We start from the raw sequence: 27,134 nt of genomic DNA on the forward strand, positions 1-27,134 counted from the left end.
TGGGCTACATCTGTGCAGGGGTTCTGGGTTATCTCTATGAATAGTCCTTGGTTGGAGTATGAGTCTCTGGGAAAAGTGCCCTGTGTTCAAATTTTCTGGTTTTGTTGCTCTCCTTGTGGAGACCCTGTCCTCTCCAGCTCTTACTATTTCCCATTTCTTACATAAAATTACATTCACTTTGCCCAACAGTTGCCTATCAGGCTCAGCATCTGCATTGATAGTCTGTAGGGCAGAGGCTTTCAGAGGCCCTCTATGGTAGGTTCCTAGGTTGTTTCCTGTTTTCTTCTTCTTCTGATGTCCATCCTCTTTGCCTTTCCGGATGGGGATTGAACATTTTAGTTAGGGTCTTCTCTCTTGCTTAGTTTCTTTAGATGCACAGGTTTTAGTGGGTTTGTCCTATGTTGTATGTCTATATGAGTGAGTATATACCATGTGTGTCTTTTTGCTTCTGGGACAACTCACTCAGGATGATCCTTTCCAGGTCCCACCATTTACCTGCAAATTTCATGATTTCCTTATTTTTCATTGCTGAGTAATATTCCATTGTGTAGATGTACCACAATTTCTGCATCCATTCTTCAGTTGAGGGGCATTTGGGTTGTTTCCAGCTTCTGGCTATTACAAATAAAGCTGCTACAAACATGGTTGAGCAAATGTCCTTTTTGTGTACTTGAGCCTCTTTTGGATATATGCCTAGGAGTGGTATGGCTGGATCTTGAGGAAGCGCTATTAGTAGTTGTCTGAGAAAGCGCCAGATTGATTTCCAGAGTGGTTGTACAAGTTTACATTCCCACCAGCAGTGGAGAAGGCTTCCCCTTTCTCCACAACCTCTCCAGCATGTGTTGTCACTTGAGTTTTTTATCTCAGCCATTCTGATGGGTATAAGGTGAAATCTCAGGGTCGTTTTGATTTGCATTTCCCTAATGGCTAGTGAAGTTGAGCATTTCTTTAAGTGCTTCTCTGCCATTCAGTATTCCTCTACAGAGAATTCTCTGTTTAGCTCTGTTCCCCATTTTTTAAGTGGATTACTTGGTTTGCTACTTTTCAGCTTGTTTAGTTCTTTATATATACTGGATATGAGTCCTCTATCAGATAAAGGGTTGGTGATGATTCTTTCCCAATCTGTAGGCGGTTGCTTTGTTTTGATGACAGTGTCCTTTGCTATGCAGAAGCTCTTCAGTTTCATGAGGTCCCATTTATTGATTGTTGCTCTTAGAGCCTGTGCTGTTGGTGTTCTGTTCAGGAAGTTTTCTCCTGTACCAAAGAGTTCTAGGGTATTTCCCACTTTTTTTTCAAGCTGATTTAATGTGTCTGGTTTTATGTTGAGGTCTTTGATCCACTTGGACTTCAGTTTTGTGCAGGGTGATATGTATGGATCTATTTTCATTTTTCTACATGTAGACATCCAGTTGGACCAGCACCATTTGTTGAAGATGCTATCTTTTTTCCATTGAATGGTTTTGGCGTCTTTTTCAAATATCAGGTGTCTGTAAGTGTGTGGGTTTATTTCTGGGTCCTCTGTTCGGTTCCACTGATCCACCATTCTGTTTCTATGCCAGTACCATGCAGTTTTTAAAACTGTTGCTCTATAGTACAGCTTAAGATCAGGGATGGAGATACCTCCGGAAGATCTTTTATTGTAGAGGATTGTTTTAGCAATTCTGGGTTTCTTGTTATTCCATATGAAGTTGAGAATTTTTCTTTCCAGGTCTGTAAAGAATTCTGTTGGTAATTTGATGGGCATTGCATTGAATCTGTAGATTGCTTTTGGTAAGATGGCCATTTTTACTATGTTAATCTTGCCAAGCCATGAGCATGGGAGATCTTTCCATCTTCTCATATCTTCTTCTAATTCTTTCTTCAGAGATTTGAAATGTTTTTCATACAAGTCTTTGACTTCCTTGGTTAGGGTTACTCCGAGGTACCTTATGTCATTTGTGGCTATTGTGAAGGGTGTTGTTTCCCTCATTTCTTTCTCAGCCCTTTTGTCTTTTGTATACAGGAGGGCTACTGATTTTTTTCAGTTAATTTTGTATCCGGCCACTTTGCTGAAGGTGTTTATCAGCTGTAGGAGTTCCCTGGTAGAGTTTTTGGGGTCACTCACGTATACTATCATATCATCTGCAAATAGTGATAATTTGACTTCTTCCTTTCCAATTTGTATCCCCTTGATCTCCTTCAACTGTCTTATTGCTCTAGCAAGGACTTCCAGCACTATGTTGAAGAGATATGGAGAGAGTGGGCAGCCTTGTCTTATCCCTGATTTCAGTGGGATTGCTTTAAGTTTCTCTCCGTTCAGTTTGATGTTGGCTATAGGCTTGCTGTATATCGCCTTTACTATGTTTAGATATGTGCCTTGTATCCGGTTATGGTGGCGCACACCGGTAGGATTTGCTGAAGGAGGCAGAGGCAGGAGGATCACGAGTTCTAGGCCAGCCTGGGCTACACAGTCACTTGAGTTTTTTATCTCGGCCATTCTGATGGGTGTCAGGTGAACTCTCAAGATCGTTTTGATTTGCACTTCCCTGATGGCTAATGAGGTTGAGCATTTCTTTAAGTGTTTCCCTGCCATTCTATATTTCTCTAATGAGAATTCTCTGTTTAGCTCTGTTTCTCAAGATCCAGCCATACCACTCCTAGGCATATATCCAAATGAGGCTCAAGTACACAATAAGGACATTTGCTCAACTATATTTGTAGCAGCTTTATTAGTAATAGCCAGAAGGTGGAAACAACCCAGATGCCCCTCAACTGAAGAACTGATACAGAAATTGTGGTACATCTACACGATGGAACATTACTCAGCAATGAAAAACAAGGAAATAATGAAATTTGCAGGTAAATGTTGGGAACTGGAAAGGATAATCCTGAGTGAGCTGTCCCACAAGCAGAAATACACACATGTTATATACTCACTCATATAGACATATAATATAGGATAAACCTACTAAAATCTGTACACCTAAAGAAACTAATCAAGAGGAAGGACTCTGACTAAAATGCTCAATCCCCATCCCAAAAGGCAAAGAGAATGGACATCAGAAAAAGAATAAAACAGGAAACAAGTTAGGAATCTGCCACAGAGGACCTGTGAAAGACTATCAAAGCAGATGCTGAGACTTATGACCAACTGTTGGGCAATGTGCATGGAATAATCTTATGAAAGAAGTGGGAAATAGTAAGATCTGGAGAGGACAGGAACTCCACAAGGAGAGCAACAGAACCAGAAATTTGAACACAGGGGTCTTTCCAGAGACTCATACTCCAACCAAGTACCATGGAGATAACCTAGAACCCCTGCACAGATGTAGCCCATGGCAGTTCAGTGTCCAAGTGGATTCCACAGTAATGGGAACAGGGACTGCCTCTGACATGAACTGATTGGCCTGCTCTTTGATCACCTCCCCCTGAGGCCAGGCCACAGAAGAAGACAATGCAGCCACTCCTGATGAGATCTGATAGACTAGGATCAGAAGGAAGGAGAGGAGGACCTCCCCTATCAGTGGACTTGGGGAGGGGCATGCATGAAAAAGGAGGAGGGAAGGTGGGATAATGAGGGGAGGAGGAAGGGGTTTATGGGGGGATACAAAGTGAATAAAGTATAATTAATAAACGTTAAAAAAAAGAAGATCCAGCTATGCTACTCCTAGGCATATATCCAAAAGATGCTCAATTATACAACAAGGACATTTGCTCCGCCATGTGCATAGCAGCTTTATTTGTAATAGCCAGAAGCTGGAAACAATCCAGATGTCCCTCAATGGAGGAATGGATACAGAAATTGTGGTACAATTACACAATGGAATACTTCTCAAAAATTTAAAACAAGGAAATCATGAAATTTTCAGGCCAATGGTGGGAACTAGAAAAGATTATCCAGGCTGAGGTATCCAAAAGCAGAAAGATACACATGGTATATACTCACTTATAAGTGGATATTAGACATATAATATAGGACAAACATACTAAAATCTGTATACCTAAGGAAGCTGGGCAAAAAGGAGGAACCTGGCTAAGATGCTCAATCCTCATGAAGAAAGGCAAACAGGATAGACATTGGAAGAGGGAGAAAACAGAGAACAGGACAGGAGCCTACCACAGAGGACCTCAGAAAGACTCTACTGATGAAGTTATCAAAGCAGATGCTGAGACTCATTGACAAACTTTGGGCAGAGTGCAGGGAATCCTATAAAAGGAGTAGGAGATAGAAAGACCTGGAGGGGACAGGAGCTCCACAAGGAAAACAACAGAACCAAAAATTTTGGGCACAGGGGTCTTTTCTGAGACTCATACTCCAACCAAGGGACCATGCATGGAGATAACCTAGAACCCCTGCACAGATGTAGCACATGGCACATCAGTGTCCAAGTGGGTTCCCTAGGAAGGGGAACAGTTACTATCTCTGACATGATCTCAGTGGCTGGCTCTTTGATCACCAACCCATGGTGGTGGGGGGCGGGGGCGGGGGCGGAGGAGCCTTGCCAGGCCACAAAGGAAGACAATGTAGCCAGTCCTGATAAAACCTGATAGACTAGGATCAGGAAGGGGAGGAAGAACTCCTCTATCAGTGGACTTGGGGAGGGGCATGGGTGGAGAAGAGGTACGGGGAGGGAGGGGGCTATAGTTGGGGTACAAAGTAAATAAATTTTAATTAATAAAATATAAATTAATCTAAAAAGAAACAACAAAAAAAGAAATTCTAGCACATAAATAAAAAGAGAACCAGTAAGAACAACATGATCGCAGTCATAAACAGCAGCATCTTTTAACTCCATTACAAAATTAGTAAACAACACCATCTAATGTAAGTTGGTAACAACAGCATCATCTAGCTCGTTACAATACAGGAAATGTTGGATGTGTTAAAATGAACTTACAGAATGACTCACCTGTTGCATGTATCTGCTTGTTCGTTTCTGTGGTTGATAGATGACCCACGTATACAATATTGGGTCAATGTTAACAGCAAGTCCTTGTATACTACAAAGAAATACAGCACCTAAAAAATAAAGTATTTTGAAAATATTACAATTCCTTATACAAAAATAATAAGCAATAAGAGAAGATAAAAGTAATAAATACTGTCAGGATGAATAGGATTTCAAGCCTGCACTCATTGCTATGGGAAAGTAAAATGATACATGCACTTTAAGAAAAACTGCAACATTCCTGTTTTTTGTAAATAATATAGTTACAAATGACCTATTTGTAGGTACTAATTAGATAAACAAGACAAATAAAAAACCAGAGAAATAATTCTTCTACTGAAAGATTACCCTACAAGAAATTTGGATCAGACCAAAAGAATATTGTACCAGACAGAAAGTCAACCCTAAGGGAAAAAACAAAACAAACAAACAAACAAACAAATACAAAACAGAAACAAAGACTGCTTTTAAAATTAAATACACAAATAAAATATTATTTGTATCATTCAAATCACTTTTACTACTTTAAAGCAGAAACAATGAAAATACAAAGTGGAGTTCATTGTGCAAAGAGGCGAAATATAAACCTTTAAACGTGAGGAGTGGCTTATTAATCAGAAGAAAATCAGCATAATAATAAGATTATTTTTCAGCTTACAGAGATTCCTTTATGACCTTCTGAATTTAACAATGTGGCTATCAAATAATTAAATACAAATGTTGATTAAATACTAATTTATGTAGAAATGCATTTATCTTTCTTTAAATCCCTACTTTTGCACGTCCTTCATCAATGAGCCTTCCTTAACATGGCTGAACTTCAATTCTCTGATAGTTCCTTTTGGTCAGTGAGTATTCAGTTTTCTCAATAAAAGTAATGTCACTGAGACTGATACTCAGAGGTGATAACAGGTGATTTGGAAAGCAAGCATGACAGAAAGAATAGCATATATAATGTTTCACATAATTGAGAAGAATAGCCATGAATGAATGTGGCTCACATAAAGTTGTAAACAATTTCAAACATTAGGAATATTTTTAGTTGCAATTTTTTGTAGCATACCACATTGTCAAAAAGTTGGGACTGACACACGAACACACACACACAAACACAGAAAGAGATAGAGTACAACATTAAAGAATGACATACTTTCCTTACTCTTGAATAAAAAGTGTGACAATATGTCTTTAGCATATATTTTTCTCCAGATGGGACCCTACACACACTGTACAACATTAAGGAATGACATATTTCCCTTAGGACTGAATTCAAAGTGAAACAACACAATTTGAACATGTATTTTTCTCCTGATTGGATATGGTAAAGACAGGGAATGGAGTGTGTGTGTGTGTGTGTGTGTGTGTGTGTGTGAGAGAGAGAGAGAGAGAGAGAGAGAGAGAGAATGTCTAAGTGTGTTTTCCTACTGTAACTTTTGCCAAACAGTTCAAATGTAATCTAACATTTTTTTAGCAACTAAAAAGCTAATAGTTCATTTCCTTGTATCTGGCTTTTTATTATTTCATATTATAGTACAGTGATTCAGCATTTTAACCTTGACACACACACATATCCCACATCTGGCCTAAATTTCAAATGCACAGAGTAAAATACCATATGCATGTATTCAGGAAGCCTAGTACAATTTTGTATGATTCTTAGTGTATGTATATATACATAAGTGTGCACATAAGTTGCATTCCATGTCTTCCTCAATCATATTCCACCTTAATTTTTCAGACAGCATTTCTCTGAACTTAAATTGTCTAGACTGACTGGACATCAAGTCATTTTTGTCTCTATCTACACAAGAATCTCAACAGTTTTAATCTGAACTAGAAAAATCTTACCCTCAGATTCTCCTGTTTAACAATAAAAAATAGTCCATGGAGTAAAGACACCATGTTCCACTTCCTGTGTGGAAAAACCAAAGAACTAAGAAAATCATATTATTTAATGTTTTACCGTACAAGCTGTGCAAGACCCTAGGAACTTGCTAACATAGGACACTGGGTACTGAAATTTGAAAAAAAAATTAATGACTCTCATAACTGTCACATGGTACAGCTACCTCCAAGATCTTCGAAAATGATTCACAGAAGAAGGAACCTAAAGGCTGGCAGAATCTCCACACCAGAAGGTCAAAATGGAAACAAGAAGATAATGAATGCTACCATTTTCAGGAAAGAAGGAAATGGCAATAGAGTTGTATACTGGCCTCAGGAGGTCATCAAATGAATTCCTGCAAATATTGGAATAGGGAAGGAAGAGACCTAATGTATAAAAGGTGACAAATACATGGAGCATAAAACATTCAAAAAATAAAACTAAACTACAATGAAGTACAGTAATTTATGGCTAAAAAAATGTCAGAAAACCATACACGGAAAATAACTATAAGTGTTTATAAGCACAGCCTGAAAACATTGCTGGTGGGAATGAAAATGGTATAGGTATAACCAAAATGAAATGGAAATAGATGTTCAAGTGTATTTTGTGTTTGCATGTATATGTGTTAAGTAGCATTAATCAAAAAAAAAACTAGGTGGGGACAATCTGAATATCCATAATGGATGGAGAACTAAATCCTGTGCTATCGACATAATGGAATGTTTGGCAACAAAAAGGAATAAATACTGATATATGGTACAACATAAATAAAGCTTGAAAACCTCATGTTAAATGATAGAAGCCAGATGTAAAATGTCCAGGAGAGAAAAATCATCCCAGAAGCAGAAAGACACACATGGCATATACACACTTACATGTAATAAGTGTATAAGTGTGGATTTAGACATATAATATAGGATAAATATGCTAAAATCTGTACACTAAAGAAGCTAAGCAAGAAGGAGGATCCTGAGTAAGATGATCAATCCTCACTCTGAAAGACAAACATGGTGGACATTGGAAGAAGGAGAAAACAGGAAACAGGACATTAGCCTAACACAGAGGGCTTCTGAAAGATTCTATCCAGCAAGTCATCAAAGCAGATGCTGAGACTCATAACCAAACTTTGGACAGAGTGCAGGGAATCTTATGAAAGAAGTGGGAGATAGGAAAACCTGGAGAGGACAGGAGCTCCACAAGGAGAGCAACAGAACTATAAAATCTGGGCCCAGGGTTTTTTTTCTGAGACTGATACTCCAATCAAGGACCATTCATGGAGGTAACCTAGAACCCCTACACAGATGTAGCCCATGGCAGTTCAGTGTCCAAGTGGGATCCATAGCAATGGGAACAGAGACTATCTCTGACATGAACTCAGTAGCTGGACCTTTGATCACCTCTCCCTGAGGAGGAGCAGCCTTGCTAGGCCACAGAGGAAGACAATGCAACCAGTCCTGAGGGAAGGATAGGAGGATCTCCCCTAACAGTGGACCTGGAGAGGATCATGGGAAGAGCTGAGAGAGGGAGGGTGGGATTGGGAGGGAATGAGGGAGGGGTTACAACTGGGATACAAAGTAATAAACTGTAATTAATATAAAAAATATTTTTTTTTAAAAAAAAGAGAAAAAAGAAAAACCAAAGAAATGGAAGAGATTGCTGGCTTTTAGAAACTGGAGAAATGAGAAACAACTTCTTAAAATACCAAAATAATTTACAGATTAAAATAATAATGACAATGCTGTTTTGGAACTGAAAATCTGACAAATTAAATAAAATTTTATGTAAAACTATATAAAATGCCAATGAATTGTTTAAATAGCTAATATTATATTACAGTCATGCACCTTCATCAAAACCTACCACATCAAAAACTCACACCATTTTGGTAAATAAGGGCTCACACATGTAATGCCAGCTTCTAGAGTATAAAGGAACTGATAATTCATTTTGCCTAGTGATTGTAGCCTTTAAAATGTCCTAGTACCTGAAACAGATTAAGAGACCCACAGCCAAACATTGGGTGGACCTTGGAGAATCCCACCTAAGCTGGGAAAGAAGGATTATAGGAGTCAGGGAAGTCAATGACACCACAAGAAAAAAACAAGAGAATCAAATAGCCTGGGTTCATAGGGACTAAGAAAGCCTAAACCTCCAATAAGGGAGCCTGCATGGGACTGACTTATGACATCCACATACATATTACAATTGTATAGTTTGGTCTCTTTGTGGGACCCCTAACAGTGGGAAGCAGGAGCTGTCTCTGATTTTATTTCCTTGGCTTTGAGACCTTTTCCCTTTACTGGGTCGCTTTGTCTAGCCTCAATAGAAGAGGAGGTACCAAGACTAACCCCGACTTGATGTTCATGGCTAGTTGCTCTCCATCTTGCCCTTTTTTGAAGAGAAATGGAGTAAGAATGGACAGGGCTGAAAGAGAAAAGAAAAGAAGAGGAGGGACTGGAAAGAGACAAGGAAGGAAACCTGTGGTAGGGATGTAAAATAAATTAAAAAATATATATTAAAGGTCACAGTACAGTAACTCCTTAACATGTTTATAACATTGTTTGAGTAAAAGCAACTGAGTTTCCAGTCAGATAAAAGCACAAACACTACAATTAGGTAAAGTACATAATTAGGACTCTTAGCACCCCAGCGTGCTCTAAGGTCCATCTTCAGGATATGCTCCATTTCTCTGGCTACATCTCACTTGCATTCTCAGAGATGGGTAACCACCAGGGAATAGCAAGTGAGAACCCTCGCCCAACTCCTGACCTGCTAGAGCCCAGCTGCAGAGTTGCAGTCTACCTCCCCCACTCCAAGGCCGCCATGTGTGCCCAATCCCACACCAGTGTGCTCCAAGCTCCATCTTCAGGGCTGCTCCTGCAATTTACCCGGGCCTCATCTCCACCTGCAATCCCTGAGAACAGCAGCCATCAGAGGCTACAAGTTGTGCCTGTAACCCTAGAGGCCAGCTACTACCCCCCCAAAACCCAGAGGACTATCATCCAGAATCACTAGCTATACCTACAATCCTAGAGGTCAACGACCATCAGGCTTGCTAACACCAAGGACAACAAAATGGCTGAAAATCAACATAAGAACACAAGTAAGAATGTGCAGGGCCATACAGAACCACCAGAACCCAGATATCCTACTTTAGCAAGCCCTTGATAAACTAACACAGCTGAAGAAAAATAAATCTAAAATTTGACATTATCGAGGCTTTGAAAGAAGAAAATAAATCCCTCAAAGAGATAGGAGAAAACATAATCAAACAGGTAAAGGAATTGAATAAATCCCATAAAGAAATACAGGAAAATACAGTCATATGGGAGAAGGTAAGGAATAAAACTGTTCAAGACCTTAAAACAGAAATAGAAGCAATAAAGAAAACTGAATCTGAGGCAATGCTGGAGATGGAAAACCTAGGGAAGAGCACAGAAACTACATAAATAAGCATCACCAACATAATACAAGAGATGGAAGAGAGAATCTCAGGAGCAGAACATACAATTGAAGAAATCGATACATCAGTCAAAGAAAATGTTAAATCCAAAAAGTTCCTGACAGAAAACACTCAGAAATCTGGGACACTATGAAAAAAACCAAAACTAAGAATAACAGGAATACAAGAAGATGACGACTCCTAGCTTTAAAGTCCAGAAAATATTTTTAACAAAAATCACAGAAGAAAACATCGACAACCCAAAGAAACGGATGCCTATTAACATACAAGAAGCTTACAGAGCATCAAATAAATTGGACCAGAAAATAAAATACTCATGCCACATAAGAATCAAAACAGTAAATGTACAGAACAAAGAAAGAATATTTAAAGCGACAAGAGAAAAAACCGAGTAACATATAAAGGCAAACTTATCAGAATCACACCTGACTTCTCAACAAAGACTCCAAAAGCCAGAAAGGCCTGTACAGATGTCTTGGAGACTCTAAGACACCACAGTTTTCAGCTCAGAGTACTATACCCAGTAAAACTTTCAATCACCATAGATGGAGAAAAGATATTCTATGACAAAAGCAAATTTAAACAATACAAATCTATCCCTACAGAAAATACTAGAAGGAAAACTCCAACTCAAGGAGTTTAACTACACCCCAAAAAACACAGGAAATAACTCCACTGAAGTAAAACCAAAAGAAGTGAGGCATATACAGACACACAGATATCCCCCCCCTCCCACCACCACCATCCAAATAATATGAATCAATGATACTCGGTCATTGTTAAAGCTTAAATCACACATCAAACCACATATATTAACAGTGGGAAACTTCAACAATCCACTATCAGCAATGGACAGGTCATCAAGACAGAAAATGAACAAAGAAATTATGAAAATAATAATGGAACCAACACCTATCTAATGAACATTTCAGAAATGAAAATCATGACATTACATCAGACACTGAGAAAATCCAAAGAATCATTAGGTCTTACATCAAGAGCATATATTCCACAATATTAAATCTAAATGAAATGGAAAATTTTCTTGACAGATTCTAATTATCAAAATTAAATCAAGATGAGGTAAACAATTTAAAGGGTCCTATAACCCCTAAAGAAATAGAAACACTCATTAAAAGCCTCCCAACCAAAAAAAGCCAAGCACAGAATTCTACCAGATGTTCAAAGAAGAACTAACTCCAATACTCTTCATCTTATTCCATAAAATAAAGAGAAGGAACATTGCAAAACTGATTTTATGATGCCACAGTCACCCTGATACCTAAACCCCATAAACATCCAACAAAGAAACAGAATTTCAGACCAATTTTCTTCATGAACATTGGCACAAAATACTCAATAAAATACTTGCAAACCAAATCTAAGAACACTACAAAAACATCATCCACCATGATCAAGTAGGCTTCACCCCAGGGAGTAGGCTTCAATATATGGATATCCATCCATGTAAGCCACAATTTATACAAACTGAAGGAGAAAAACCACATGATCACCTTCTTAGATGCCAAAAAATAATTTGACAAAATCAACACCCATTCACGTTTAAAGTCTTAGAGAGATCAGGGATACTGGACACATACCTAAACAAAGTAAAGATAATATACAGCAAGCCTATAGCCAACATCAAACTAAACGAAGAGAAACTTAAATCAATTCCAATAAAATTAGGGACAAGACAAGGTTGCTCACTCTCTCAGTATCCTTCAACATAGTACTTGAAGTCCTAGCTAGAGCAGTAAGACAAATAAAGGAGATCAAGGGGATACAAATTGGAAAGAAAGAAGTCAAAGTATCCCTATTCACAGATGATATGATAGTATACTGAGTAATCCCAAAAATTCTACAAGAAAATTCCTATAGCCAATAAACACCTTCAGCACAGTGACTGGATACAAAATTACCTCAAAAAAAAAAAAAAATAAGTAGCCCTCCTGTACACAAATGACAAATGTGCTGAGAAAGAAATTAGGCAAACAACACCCTTCACAATAGCCACAAATAACATAAAGTATCTTGATGTAACTCTAACCAAGCAAACAAAATATCTGTCTGACAAGAGCTTCATGTCTCTGAAGAAAGAAAATGAAAAAGATATCAGAAGGTGGGAAGATCTCCCCTACTCATGGATCGATGGGATTAACATGTTAAAAATGGCCATAATACCGAAAGCAATCTATAGATTCAATGCAACTCCCATCAAAATTTCAACACAATTCCTTACAGATATTAAAAGAACAATTCAGAACTTCATATGTAAAAACAAACAAACAAACAAAAAAAACAAGAATAGCTAAAACATTCCTGTATAATAAAAGAACTTCTGGAGATATCACCATTTGGGTTTGGTCCTCAGTTTTGGAAAAAAAAAAAAAAGACAAAAAGAAATGGACAGGTCGATCAATGGAAATGAATTGAAGACCCAGAAATAAACCCACACACCTATGGACACTTTCCTTTGGCCAAGAAACCAAAACCATACAATGACAAAAAGAAAGCATCTTCAACAAATGGTGCTGGTCTAACTGAATGCCTACATGTAGAAGAATACAAATAGATCCATACTTATCACCCTGCACTAAACTGAAATACAAATGGATTAAAGGTCTCCTCAATGGAAGGCTCCTGTCCTGTTCCTTGTCTTCTCCTACTTCCGATGTCTATCCTGTTTGCCTTTCTGAATGAGGATTAAGTATCTTCCCTAGGGTCCTCTTTGTTGTTTAGCTTCTTTAGGACTATAAACTTTAAAATGTTTATCCTATATTATATGCCTAACATCCACTTATAAGAGAGCATATGCCATATGTGTCTTTAGACTTCTGGGTTACCTCACAGAGGCCTCTGAAAGACTCTATCCATCAGGGTATTGAAGGTGATACTGAGACTAATAGCCAAACTTTGGGCAGAGTGCCAGAAACCTTATGGAAGAAGAGGGAGCTAGAAAGACCTGGAGGAGACAGGAACTCCACAAGGAAAACAACTGAGACAAAAAACCTGGGCCCAGGGGGCCTTACAGAGACTGATACTCCAACCAAGGCCTATGGAGAGTACATGGAACCTGTTGTTCAGGAGAAGCACATAGGCTGCTCAGTTTCCAACTGGGTTTCCTAGTAAGGGCTGCAGGGGCTGTCTCTGATATGCACTCAGTGGCCAGCTCTTTGATCACCTCCCCCTGGGGGGTGGGGGGGAGTGCAGCCTTACCAGGCCAATGAGTAAGATGATGCAGCCAGCCCTAATGAGGCCTGATAAGCTAGAAGAGAAGAAGGTCCTCCCTTATCAGGGGACTAGGGAAAAAGCATAGGGAGAGAAGAGGGAAGATGGGTGGGACTGAGAGGAGAGGAGGGTGGGGGCTGCAGAGGGGATACAAAGTGAATAAACTGTACTAAATAAATAAATACCTCCTCAACATAAAACCAGATATACTAATCTAACAGATTAGAAAGTGGGGAAGAGCCTTTAATTCACTGGCACAGGAGACAACTTCTAGAGCAGAACACCAACAGCACAGGTTCTAAGATCAACAATTAATAAATGGGACCTCCTGAAACTGTAAAATTTCTGTAAGGCAAAGGACACTGTCAACAGAACAAAGCAACAAATCAGCAACCTACAAATTCAGAAAAAATTCTTCACTCACCCTACATCCACCAGAGAACTAATATGCAAAACAAATAAAGACCACAATTAGATACCAGCAAACCAAGTAGCACAATTAAAAAATGGGTTACTGAGCTAAATAGGAACTCTCAACAGAGGAATCTTGAATGGCTGAGAAGCACTTAAAGAAATGTTTAATGTCCTTAGTCATCAGTGAAATGTAGATCAAAATGATCCTGAGAGTCCATTTTACAGAAAAGACGGCTATGATAAAAAATTGAGAACTGATAAGCTAGGGTTAGATGGAAGGGGAGGAGGACCTCCACTATCAGTGGACTTGGAGAGGGGCAAGGAGGGGATGAGGGAGGGTGGGATTGGGAGGAAATGAGGGAGGGGGCTACAGCTGGGACACAAAGTGAATAAACTGTAATTAATATAAAAGATTAAAATTTAATTTAAAAAAATCCTGACAAAATAGATCACCATAATTAGAAACTTAAAAAAAAAAAAAGAATTCAAGCAACAGCCACTGTAAAAAGGAAACACTCCTCCAGTGCTGGTGGGAGTCCAAACTTCTATAAAGAGTGTGGACATCAATCTGGCGCATTCTCAGAAAATTGATAACAGTTCTACCACAACACCCAGCTATACCACACCTGAGCATTTACCCAAAAGGTGCTCCACCAAATCACAAGGACATCTGCTCAATTATGTTCACAGAAGCTTTATTTCTAATAGCCAGAAATTGAAAACAAGCTAGATGTCCCTCAACCAAAGAATAAAAAGAAAATGTAGTACATTTACACAGTGGAATATTACTCAGCTATTAAAAACAAGGACATCATAAAAATTGTAGGAAAAGGGATAGAACTAGAAAAAAATCATCCTGAGTGTCTTAACCTGGACCCCAAAAGACATGCATGGTATATACTCACTTATATTATCCATATAGTAGATAATCATGCTACAATTCACAGACCCAAAGAAGCTTAGTACAAGGAGGGCTATTGGTATGCTCTTTCAGAATGTATACAATTTACCTTGTTCATTCAAATGCTGATTTCTCTCCCCCGCTATCTGGTTTCAATCCAGACATTGCATTGTAATGCTTATTCTAAGCATAGTCTGTCTCAAGTTTGTATAAACATGCCATCATTTGTTCTTTAAATTGTCAGTTAAAACAACCAGACACAATGCTGAGCAATGGAGAGGATAGGGTGGGACATCCTGTTCCAGAGTGGAAGGGGGAGAAAGGAAGCAGGAGGGGAGAGGAGAAGAATCTGCAGGAGGTCTTGGAACACGGAGAAATGAACCAGACCTAAGATATCACTAAAAGCAAATATAATGAGTGAATATGAATGGTAGGAAACTATGTGGGCTTGGAGGTTTAGGATGGAGTAACTATTGCCCAGCATTGTGCTGTAAGTTCATTAAATAAATCCTAGTCTCTGTGTGGTGATTTGGTTATACAGCTGTTGAGGAATAACTACTGCTTAGCTAAAAGATATAAAAATAGTAAATATTAATATGATACAACAGAAGGCCTAATGGAGGATGCTTGAATCTCTATCAGAAAGGGAACATACAATAGTTATTGGTTGTGGATGGAGGGAGGGAACTGGGGTAGGAGAGGGGATGGAGAGAGGAGAAGGGGTAGATATTAGGAGCAGGGAGAGCAGAGGAGAGAGGGCCACCAAAGATAATAGAAATCTGAGATGGAGCATCTCTGGGATTTTCAAGAAACCTGGGATAGGGAAAGCCCCAGGAAGAAAATGGGGATTACCCTAGCTGAGACTCCTAGCAATGGCTCCTTCCTGTAGCCAGGCAGAACTGCCAGTGGAGAAATAAGGACACCAACCCATCTACAAAACCTTTGTCCCAAAATTTGTCTTGCCTACAAGTTGTGCAGGGAGAAAGACGGAGCAAAGATTGAGGAAATAGACAACCAAAGACCGGCTCTACTTGAGACCTATCCCATGGGAGAGAACCAATCCCCGACACTATTAATTACTCTGCTGTGCTTGTAGACAGGAGCCTAATATAACTACTCTAAGAGGCTTCAACCAGCAGCTGATGGAAACTGATGCAGAGACTCACAGCCAAACATTAGAGAGTGCTTGGGCAGTCCTATGGAAAAGTTTGGGGAACGATTGAGGAAGCCAGAGGTGTCAAGGACTCCAGAAGAAGACATATACAGTTAACTAAGCAGGGCCCATGAGGGCTCACAGACACTGAAACACCAACCAAAGAGTATTCATGGACCAGTCCTAGGTGCCCTACAAATGTGTAGCAGCTTTGCAACTTAGTCTTCAAGTGGATCCCCAACAACTGGAGCAGGTTCTTCTCTGACTCTGACGCTTCCCTTTGCATCCCACTAATCAGGCTGCCTTGTCTGGCCTCAGTGGGAGAGTTTGTGCCCAGTTCCCCAGGGACGTATTATGCCAGTGTAGATTGGTACCCTTGGAGGACCTTCCTCTTTTCTGAGGAGAAGGAGAGGGGAGAATGGAGAGGCGGAGTGCGGGGGGCGGGGAGGTTGAGGAGAGGGGACCACAATCAGGATATAAAGAAGTTTTAAAAAGAATATAACACACGAAGTTGAGAATTTTTCTTTCCAGGTCTGTAAAGAATTGTGTTGGCAATTTGATGGGAATTGCATTAAATCTGTAGATTGCTTTTGGTAAGATGGCCATTTTTACTATGTTAATCCTGCCAAGCCATGAGCATGGGAGATCTTTCCATCTTCTCATATCTTCTTCTAATTCTTTCTTCAGAGACTTGAATTTTTTTTCATACAAGTCTTTGACTTGCTTGGTTAGGGTTACATCAAGGTACTTTATGTCCTTTGTGGCTATTGTGAAGGGTGTTGTTTCCCTAATTTCTTTCTCAGCCCTTTTGTCTTTTGTATACAGGAGGGCTACTGATTTTTTTTAACTTTTATTAATTACACATTATTCATTTTGTATCCCCCCATGAGCCCCTCCCTCCTCCCCTCCCAGTCCCCCCCTTTCTGCATGCATGCCCCTCCCCACGTCCACTGATAGGGGAGGTCCTCCTCTCCTTCTTTCTGATCTTAGTCTATCAGTTCTCATCAGAAGTGGCTGCATTGTCAGGGTTCTAGGTTATCTCCATGAACAGTCCTTTTTTTGAGTTAATTTTGTATCCGGCCACTTTGCTGAAGGTGTTTATCAGCTGTAGGAGTTCCCTGGTAGAGTTTTTGGGGTCACTCGTGTATACTATCATATCATCTGCAAATAGTGATAATTTGACTTCTTCCTTTCCAATCTGTATCCCCTTGATCTCCAATAGTAATGGGAAGAGGGACTGCCTCTGACATGAACTGATTGGCCTGCTCTTTGATCACCTCACCCTGAGGGGGGAGGAGCCTTACCAGGCCACAGAAGAAGACAATGCAGCCACTTCTGATGAGAACTGATAGTCTAAGATCAGAAAGAAGGAGAGGAAGACCTCCCCTATCAGTGGACTTGGGGAGGGGCATGCATGCAGAAGGGGGAGGAAGGGTGGGATCGAGAGGGGCTTATGGGGGGATACAAAATGAATAAAGTGTAATTAATAATACATACATACATACATACATACATACATAAAAGAATATAACACACATAAACAGTTCAAAATATGCTCACAAAAAGTAGTATCACAATACTACTAAATAATGAGAAATCTGAGGAATCATGCAGGACATGAAGGAGATGACTAGAAAATACTGCTGAGGCACATGCACTGGCAAATTTGCTTTTGTTCTCAACATCTCCCCTCCCCTTAATTACAGTAAGATGAACATCAGGACTGATTACAACATAACATAACATAACATCAACACTAACACTGATTTTAACAAATTCCAACAGTGCTTTATAACACTTTACACTTGCCAGTATCCCAGTGATGGGTCCCACACTTTCTTCTGTCTTAAATGTACTCTGTAAGATAATGGAAGACTTTGAGTATTTATTTGGATGCATAGCATGTACAGCTCCAAGAGCGAACAGTAAGGTACAATACTGACTGGATGGTAATGAAATGTCAGCGCAGATCCACCAGTTATAACAAAGAGATTACACAGGTGGATGGATAACATGAGCTGGGTGCTGTTACATGTGACTGGGTGAGTGTCAAGAGAGGACAATTGCAAAATTTTCCTAAAAATAAAATACAGGGCTGGAGATGCAGCTCAGTGATAGAGTGTCTGCCTAACGTGTAAACTCTGCAGGCCAAGGATTCAACCCAAGGTAGCATAAAAGAACTAATTCCTTATATATATTTAAAGCTAAGTTGATTTGTATTTTTATAAGGTCATATACTAAATTTTCTAAATCTATTGACACAAATCTATCTATAATACTGTCAATATGTTTTATTTTTTAATTTTTAATAAGATTTATTTTATTATTTTTTTATTAGTTGCATTTTGTTGGCTCTGTGTCCCAGGTGTGTCCCGCTCCCTCGTTCCCTCCCAGTCCCGCCCTCCCTCCCTCGTCTCCTCCCTGCCCCTTTCCTCCTCCCCTTTTATCTGACCCTGTTTTGTTGGGTATCTTCAGGACTGGCTGCGGGGTCCTCCTCTGTGGCCTAGCAGGACTGCTCCTCCCTTGGGGCATGGGGAGGTCAAGGAGCCTGCCATTGAGTTCCTGTCAGAGGTAGTCCCTGTTCCCCTTACTATGGGAAACCAATTGGTTGCTGAGCTACCACGGGCTGCATCTGAGCAGAGGTTCTAGGTTGTATCCATACATGGTCCTTGGTGGAGTGTCAGTCTTAGAAAGGACCCCCGTGCCTAGCTATGTTGGGTCCTTGTGGAGCTCCTATCCTTTCCATGTCATACAAATTCCCCCTTCTTTCATGGTCGCCCTGCACTCTGCTGAAGGTTTGGTTATGAGTTTTAGTATCTGCTTTGATACACTGTTATCTTTGATACACTTAAATATCTTCTCAGTTGCTTTGTAAGATAAAAGAATGTGGAGACTGCAGAAATTCTCAGGAAGTCTTCAGGAAGAAGAGGGGTTTAGACAGAAGATTCTCAAAACCATTTCTTTACTAAACATTTGCTTCACCAGCACAGACTTAATAAAACTATCATAGCAGTTATAAATAAATAAATAAATAAACAAACAAATAAATAAATAAAAAGAATTTAACACACAAAAACAGTTCAAAATATGCTCACAAAAAGTAGCATCACAATACTACTAAATAATGAGAAATCTGAGGAATCATGCAGGACATGAAGGGGATAACTAGAAAATACTGCTGAAGCACATGCAGTGGCAAATTTATAAATCAACTTAGTATTTTAAATTCAACTATAAAAAAAAAACATCTAGTAGGGATGGGAATAGGAGCAGTTAAGGAGGAGTAGAAATGAGCTCCTAAGAGGTGGCTATGAAGCAACAGCTGCACCTGCGCCCTCCCTTCCTGTGCTGCATCCAAATCTCCAGCCCCTATTCTTGGACTACTGGACCTCTCTCATCTTCCCGAAGAGGCGGATACAACCAAATTACATTCTGAAAGAATAAAGAACTAACCAGAAGTACACCTGGAGAGAAATTTTACAAAGGTTGACTTATTATTAAGATTTCTCAATAACTTTAAAATATAATGAGCATTGCCATTTGCTACAGATTGAAGTACATGCCCAGGAGTGGTATAGCTGGGTCTTGAGGTAAAACTATTTTCAATTTTCTGAGAAAATGCCAGATTGATTTTCAAAGAATAACATTTTTAAGTGTATTGGAATTAATGAATAAAAGTAGTACAGATGAAGTACAATAGTATTTATGCACATAAAATAAACTGTATATAATACTTGCATAGTAACACAAATAAGCCAAATTGTATGTGAATTTACGTTTGCCTTCACACAAGTGAGGCTCTTCAGCTGCGTACTTACTGCATCCCCCTTGTATGGCAGTGAGTTTTGAGAGTAGAGACCTTTCAAGCATGTAAAGCTATATTCTTTACTCCGCGCTCACTGACTGAATTCTACATTTACTTCTCTCATACAAGAATGGCAACAGCTGTGGAGAGGGAGCACTGACACCGCCTTTATGAGTTTGGCTGGTGGGAAACACTGAGGGAACACGTTTCTATCATTTTTCAAAGGAAACATCAGACTAACCAGTTGTGACCTCTTTTTTGTGCATGACCATGGTGTATAGAAATAAAAGGGAAACTGGAGAACCAAAACAGGAAGACAGACCCTGTCAAACAATGCCAAGAGGTGAGGACCTCAGATTATTCCTTAGTGTGATAAGAATAGCATGACCTCCTCAGCGATTGCCAAAGGCTTTGTGCAGTGCCACTCATGTTACAAGTAGTATAATGATGATATAAAGTCTGAAAGTATTTTCTTATATACTAACAGAAAAATTGGTAAAACTTGGCAATTCATGTTACAGAGAGATTTGCACATTCATCTTCAGTTTCAGAAACTGAAATGATCATGGAAAGATGATCTAAAATCCCATAGGCAGATGCTCAGGTTGGAGCTACTGAAAGGGGTAGTGTGGTGAACAGGAAATCAAAGTGGCATCGTTTACAAGTGATTAAATTGAACTTTGCTACTTTGTTGTTGTCTGTAAAGTTTCATATCATAGGAAATTAATCCTATTTTTTAAAACTGAAAAAAAAAAACTTAATGGAAGAGAAAGCTCCTGATAAAATTAGTTGAAGGAGTGATGATAACATCATTTGTGAAATGTTAGTGCTATACTGTATGTCCAAGCAGAAAATCTAAAAGATTTCTCATAGATGTCATGCTCAAAATATGTATGGAACAACTCTTAATGAAAAAAGAGGCCATGAATTTGAAAGGGGGGAAAAAAGGGATTTATGGGATGATTTGAAGAAAATACAAGAGGAAATGATCTAATTATAATCCATTCATAATAATTCAAAATAAATAAAATAAAAATAAATATAAAATAGTCTCCTCTTAATCAACATGGCCTCATCAATTTATCAATAAGCAAATATATGTACCTCCTCCGGTGTTGTATATATTAAGCACATAGCACATCATCTATCAGGGTGAGCAACAAAATTTAACTCGAATGTAATAAAGATAATTTGTAATGAACAGTAAATGATAGGGATAGAACAAGAAATTGAATAGCACCATGAGGGTAAAACTATAAAAGCCTGAAATAATGTCACCTCTAATAAAAGCCTCAGAGGAACATGGAAAAAGGAAAGGTCCAAAATACAAGAGGCATAAGAGACTCTTGATTCCTTGAGTGGGTTTTGATTTAAACAAACAGGGCTATAAATAATGTGAGATGGCTTAATACAAATTTGAGTATGGTGTCACTTGATGACTTCAAGAAACCTCTGTTAATTGTATTAAGTGAGTTAAGAGAATGCTGTATTTTTTAATCTAAAACAGAATTACATCTGTAAATAAATTATTTAATAGTGAGACGGTTAGACTTGCACATCATGATTTTTTTCCTAAAATATACAAGTAAAATAAATTAGCAAAGCACATAAGCATTTATCCACATTAAAAGTATCCAAAATACAAATGGCTATTTTATGTTTAATATTTTCTCAGTAAAAACTTTCTAAAAAGTAAATATATAAAATCCATCCATGAGTACAGTCAATATAAAATGCTTAGGTTTCCCAAGTGTATCTAAGAGCACTTAACTGTGAAGCAAGTCCATCTCTAATGCAGTATGCTCTCCTGTAGTTAAAATGATCTGCACTACAAGTGTGGCGCCTTTGTAAATATATAATTTAAATTTCTTTACCTGGGAAAAGACAAAAGAATTGCATCTTAAAAAATGAGTATTGAAGTGAGTGCTCCTCAATGAAATATTTTTAGATGAAACACTTACACTTTATTTGGATTCTGACATGGAATTATGGCAGTCCACATATGGCAACAGTCTTCATCTGTTGCAAAAAAAAAAGTTTCCCTGATAAGGGGTAAGGCCTGTACTTATTTGCAGGAATGAGGAAAAATGTTTAGATTGTTGCTAGGAATTGTACTATTTTAGTAAAGTAGTGATTGTAGGTTCTTCTCCAAAATCAATACTTCACAGGACTAAGTACTTGGCTAGATTTCCAGCATTAAATTGAGCCAGTCTTAAGTCAAATTAAAGAGCTCACATCCTGGTCAGTAAGCAGGAGGCAGAGAAAGGCACACTGAGAATAATGTGAGTCTTTTGAAACTTCAAAGTTTTCCACCAAATGGGGAAAGAATATTCAAAAGCCCGAGAGCATGGGGGAACTAGTATTCACACCACCACAGCAGGGAGAGGAAATGAGTGGATAAGAGCAGTTATGGACAAAACTGGGGTGAATGTACACAATTCCAGTCTGTGAAATTCAAAAGAATTAAGAGAAGTCTTTTTTTTTACAATTAAAGGTACGTGCTCAAGACAGATAAATATAAGAAGAGTCGACATATAAATGACATTTACAACCATGAAATGAAATGATAGCACCAGGAGTGTCAGTGAAGACTAGGAGGCAAAAAGTATCAAACACTCAGCACTGAGATCCTCTAACATTAAGAGATTTAGGCAATTAGGAAACAGACACATAGAGTTAAGAGTTCCCAGAGAGGTAGGGAAAAAGCAGACACAAGTGAAAGAAAGGGTTCCACACATGAGAAAATTGCCAACGCTGTCAAACACTGCCACCAGTTGAATAAAATGAGGACTGAGACCTGCCAACTGAATACATTTGGGGCTCTCATAACTTGGACAACAGCAGCTTCAATGGAATAGGAGGGTTGGGTTGCAAAAGAGTGCTTAGAATAATTCAGAAACAAAAGAAGACACGGACATAGAGGAAATTCTGTGACATTTTTACATGAGCAAAGTAATGAAATATGGTGGGTGATGAAGAGAAAATGAAATCCAGGGCACTGTGGGTTCATAAGATGGTAGAGGAAGAAGCACACTGGAGCTGCTGAGGATGGTCCAGCAAGCATGGATGCTCCTGACCTAGAGGAAGGTAGAGATTTACTGTGGTAGTGTCCTTGAAAAGTTAGAAGAGATGGGAAGGGTGGAACAGCTTTAGAGAATACAACAACTATTACATCTAAAGAGAAAAATAAAGAATGAAGTACTTCGCTGAAGTACTTAGAGTTGTATGAGTGGGCCAGGGTCCTTGATAATTGCTGCAGTCTTTCTAGGCAATGTCATCATCAGAAAAATGGGTTTGAAAGTTAAAGGACACTGGAGGATCTGAAGAAGAATAAACTAAGAGTGATTTAGGAAAGTTCTTCACTAAAATTACTCAGGAAACCTCACTAAAAAGTAGATTGTGTTTGTGTAGTCTTAGACATTTTTAGCAGTACCCTAAGATATTTCACTCAGTGGTGACTATAGTTTGAGTAGTGTGGGAAAGGAGACAGGCAATTTTAAGGAAAAAGTAAAGAGAGAAGTTCTGAGTCAATGTATATTATTGACATGAGCTGGACATGTAAAGGATGAAGAACAGGACTCATGGAAAACTGCCAAAGGCCTTCCTGTAGGTCAGATTTGGAAAGGCAAAGCCTCTGCTGTTCAAGTGCCAATATGTGCAAAAGCCAGCCATTATACCTTCCTCCTCCAGGATGACTGCAGCCTGCTGAGACTTCTAACTCCTCCTTCTCTGTGCTTTACCTAATAAACTGAGCTGAGATTGTAATTGGTGCAGCTCCATCAGAGTGTGCACATCCTACCTGACTCCAGCTTTGCTGTACTTGCATCTTTTGTCTATCTTTCTTTAATTCCCTTGCTGTCCCAATCAAGTTTCTACACCCAAGCTGGTTGGTTACTAAAGTGAATGAACTTGTAAGATATGGGATGTTTAACAAGAAGCAGCAAGCATCCACTTTTAGGGTAAGCTGAGACCATCAAAAGTGACCATACATTTTCCTGACCTCAAAGACACTGTTTTATACACAATACATTCTCCTTGGATGGCTATTTTCATGATTACATTTAAAAGCAAAAAGAAAGGGTGGTAACTGAACTGTGGTCCTTACGATCTTCCTCTAGGACATAAAATATAATACTAACACACATAAAACATTAGGAACTACTCTAAACACATCACAGGCTTTACTATACTCTTCCAAACAAATCTAAAGAAGTAGGCGATAAACGTTGAAATTATACCTTAGAAAAATGTAGTAGCAGACAGCATCTTCAACAAATGGTGCTGGTCCAAATGGATGTCTACTTGCAGAAAAAAATGAAAATAGATCCATATCTATCACCTTACACAAAACTAAAGTCCAAGTGGATCAAAGACCTCAACATAAAACCAGATACTCTAAATTGGTTAGGCAAAAAAAAAGTGGGGAACAGCCTAGAACTCATTGGGACAGGAGACAACTTCCTGAACAGAACACCAACAGCACAAGCTCTAAGATCAACAATCAATAAATGGGACCTCATGAAACTGAAAAGCTTCCGTAAAGCAAAAGACACTGTTGTCAGAACAAAACGACAGCCTACAAACTGGGAAAGGATCCTCACCAACCCTATATCTGACAGAGGGCTGATATCCAGCAGATACAAAGAACTACAGAAGTTAAAAAGCAATAAATCAAGTAATCCAATTAAAAAATGGAGTACAGAGGTAAACAGAGAATTCTCTGTAGAGGAATATCAAATGGCAGAGAAACATTTAAAGAAATGCTCAACCTCATTAGCCATCAGGGAGATGCAAATCAAAACGACCCTGAGATTTCACCTTACACCCATCAGAATGGTTAAGATGAATATAGTGACAAGACATGCTGGAGAGGTTGTGGAGAAAGGGGAACCCTCCTCCATTGCTGGTGAGAATATATACTTGTACAACCACTCTGAAAGTCAATCTGGCGCTTTCTCAGACAATTAGGAATAGTGCTTCCTCAAGACACAGCTATACCACTCCTAGGCATATACCCAAAATTTACTCGAGTACACAACAAGGACATTTGCTCAACCATGTTTATAGCAGCTTTATTGATAATAGCCAGAACCTGGAAACAACCCAGATGTCCCTCAACGGAGGAATGGATACAGAAATTGTGGTATTTTTACACAATGAAATACTACTCAGCAATCAAAAAGGAGGAAATCATGAAATTTGCAGGCAAATGGTGGGATCTAGAAAAGATCATTCTGAGTGAGCTATCCCAGAAGGAGAAAGACACACATGGTAATACTCACTCATATAGTCCTGTAAGATATGATAAATATGATGTAATCTATACACCTAAAGAAGATAAACAAGAAAGAGGACCCGGGATAAGATGATCAATCCTCACTTAGAAAGACAAATGGGATGTGCATTGGACATAGGAGAAAACAAGTAACAGGACAGGCGCCTACTGCAGAGGCCCCTGAGAGCCTCTACCTAGCAGTGCATCAAAGCAGATACTAAGATTCATAACCAAACCTTTGGCAGAGTGCAGGGAAACATATGAAAGAAGGGGGAGTTAGTATGATGTGGAAAGGATAGGAGCGCCACAAGGACCAAATATATCTGGGCACAGGGGTCTTTTCTGAGACTGACATTCCACCAAAGACCATGTATGGATATAACCTAGAACCTCTGCTCAGATGAAGCCTGTGGTAGCTCAGTAACCAACTGGTTTCCCATAGTAAGGGGAACAGGAACTATTTCTGACAGGAACTCATTGGCAGGCTCTTTGACCTCCCCACCCCCCAAGGGATGAGCAGTCCTGCTAGGCCACAGAGAAGGGCTTTGTAGCCAGTTCTGAAGATACCTGAATAAAACAGGATCAGATGAAAGGGGAAGAGGTCCTCCCCAATCAGTGGACTTGGAAAGGGGCTGGGAGGAAATGAGGGAGGGAGGGAGGGAGGGTTAGGGAGGGAATGAGGGAGCAGATACAGCTGGGATACAGAGTTAATAAAATGTAACTAATAATAAAAAATAAAATTAAAAAAATAAAAATAATAAAAAACACAGCATTATGATTTGGTTATGTATAGTGACTGACCACATTCATTGCCTTATGTCCCAATCACAACTGAGCTAATTTGCTATAAGCATATATGAATTGTTTTATTAGACTAGATAGAGCCTTCTCCAACATACAACAAAGCTATCAACTTTCTCATAATCAAACAGAAATCTTTTGCAGTGTTTTTCATATGGAAAATGTTGGGTTCCCCCCCCCCCCCGTATAGAAATACTTTCCTTTTACACAAGTAATAACTAGGTCAGGGACTTCAAGAGTCACTGCTCTGTCAATCACTAATCTAGGTAAAGAAGAAGAGTACAGAAAAGAATACAGAAGACTAAGATGCTAAAACACTGACTCAATGTATCAAAAGGCACAGTGGGTGAGAAGGAGGTCTACTAGTTCATATTGATTCATCTTTTGAAATCTGGTGAAACATCCTTTCAAATATGTGTCCTCAAGGACCTGCACCTGAAATTAAAAGCTCTAGAGCTATTCTGCCAGCTGTGCTGGTTACAACTATAAGCTGTGGTAGTTACATTCATCCACGCTATTATTTTTTTATAGCTATGTACCCGGGCTAGCTATAAAAATAGAAATTACTACATAGAAATTACTATGTAGATCAGGGTATCCTCAAGTTCAGAAGAGTTCTGCCTGCTTCTGTTTCCTAAATGCAGAGACTAATTGATATTTTTTCTAATTACTGCTTTTATTAGTACTCTAGCTATAAATTTCTTCATGATTTTAATAATTGCTTCTAATTTTATTTCCTGCCAGCCCTATTAATGTGATGAGATTCTATAAAGACTTAAAAGCTCCTTCCTCAAATAGAATTGCAATGAATCAGAAACAGAAGTTTGTATAATTATCCAACTAGGTAACCAGCCTTGTGAAACAATCTTTCAAAAGGAAGACACAAAGATCTCTCGTCCTGTGGGAAAAGGTGGTGGTGCCCTTGTAAGTGCATTCAGGCAGTGAAAACACTGTAAAGTTCAAATGATAGGGACAAGCAGAGCACAAGTTCATGGAGACCTTTTCAGGAGGTACTTGAGGACTCATATAAGCCTCAAGCAACCATACCAAATAGCACCCATTTCCCATTTACTTCTCTTCATGATGACTGACACAGAGTTATTCTGTAGCAACTGCCAGTATCTAAATAAAATAATTCTACTCATTAATTACCAGTTTGTGGGGAGAGGTGTGTGCAAATTACCTAAGAGGCCATGAGAACCACTCTATCCTCTAAAAGTTAGCAAAATGCGCTCCACATAGGCATGAAGACCTGAGCTTGATTCCAGCACCTAC

General features: G+C 39.0%; 1 protein-coding gene across 5 annotated transcripts in view; it reads right to left on the reverse strand.

The window, feature by feature from the left end:
- Nucleotides 1-27,134, reverse strand: part of Vps13b (vacuolar protein sorting 13 homolog B) — a 641,091-nt gene that overhangs the window by 389,358 nt on the left and 224,599 nt on the right. For all 5 annotated transcript variants that reach the window (XM_060392854.1, XM_060392863.1, XM_060392849.1 and 2 more), the window contains exon 20: nucleotides 4,890-4,999. In XM_060392854.1, coding sequence (XP_060248837.1) covers nucleotides 4,890-4,999 — 110 coding nt within the window. The remainder of the gene's footprint in view (nucleotides 1-4,889; nucleotides 5,000-27,134) is intronic.

Source organism: Meriones unguiculatus, chromosome 1 (genome assembly GCF_030254825.1).
Source record: "Meriones unguiculatus strain TT.TT164.6M chromosome 1, Bangor_MerUng_6.1, whole genome shotgun sequence".
Lineage (NCBI taxonomy): Eukaryota > Metazoa > Chordata > Mammalia > Rodentia > Muridae > Meriones > Meriones unguiculatus.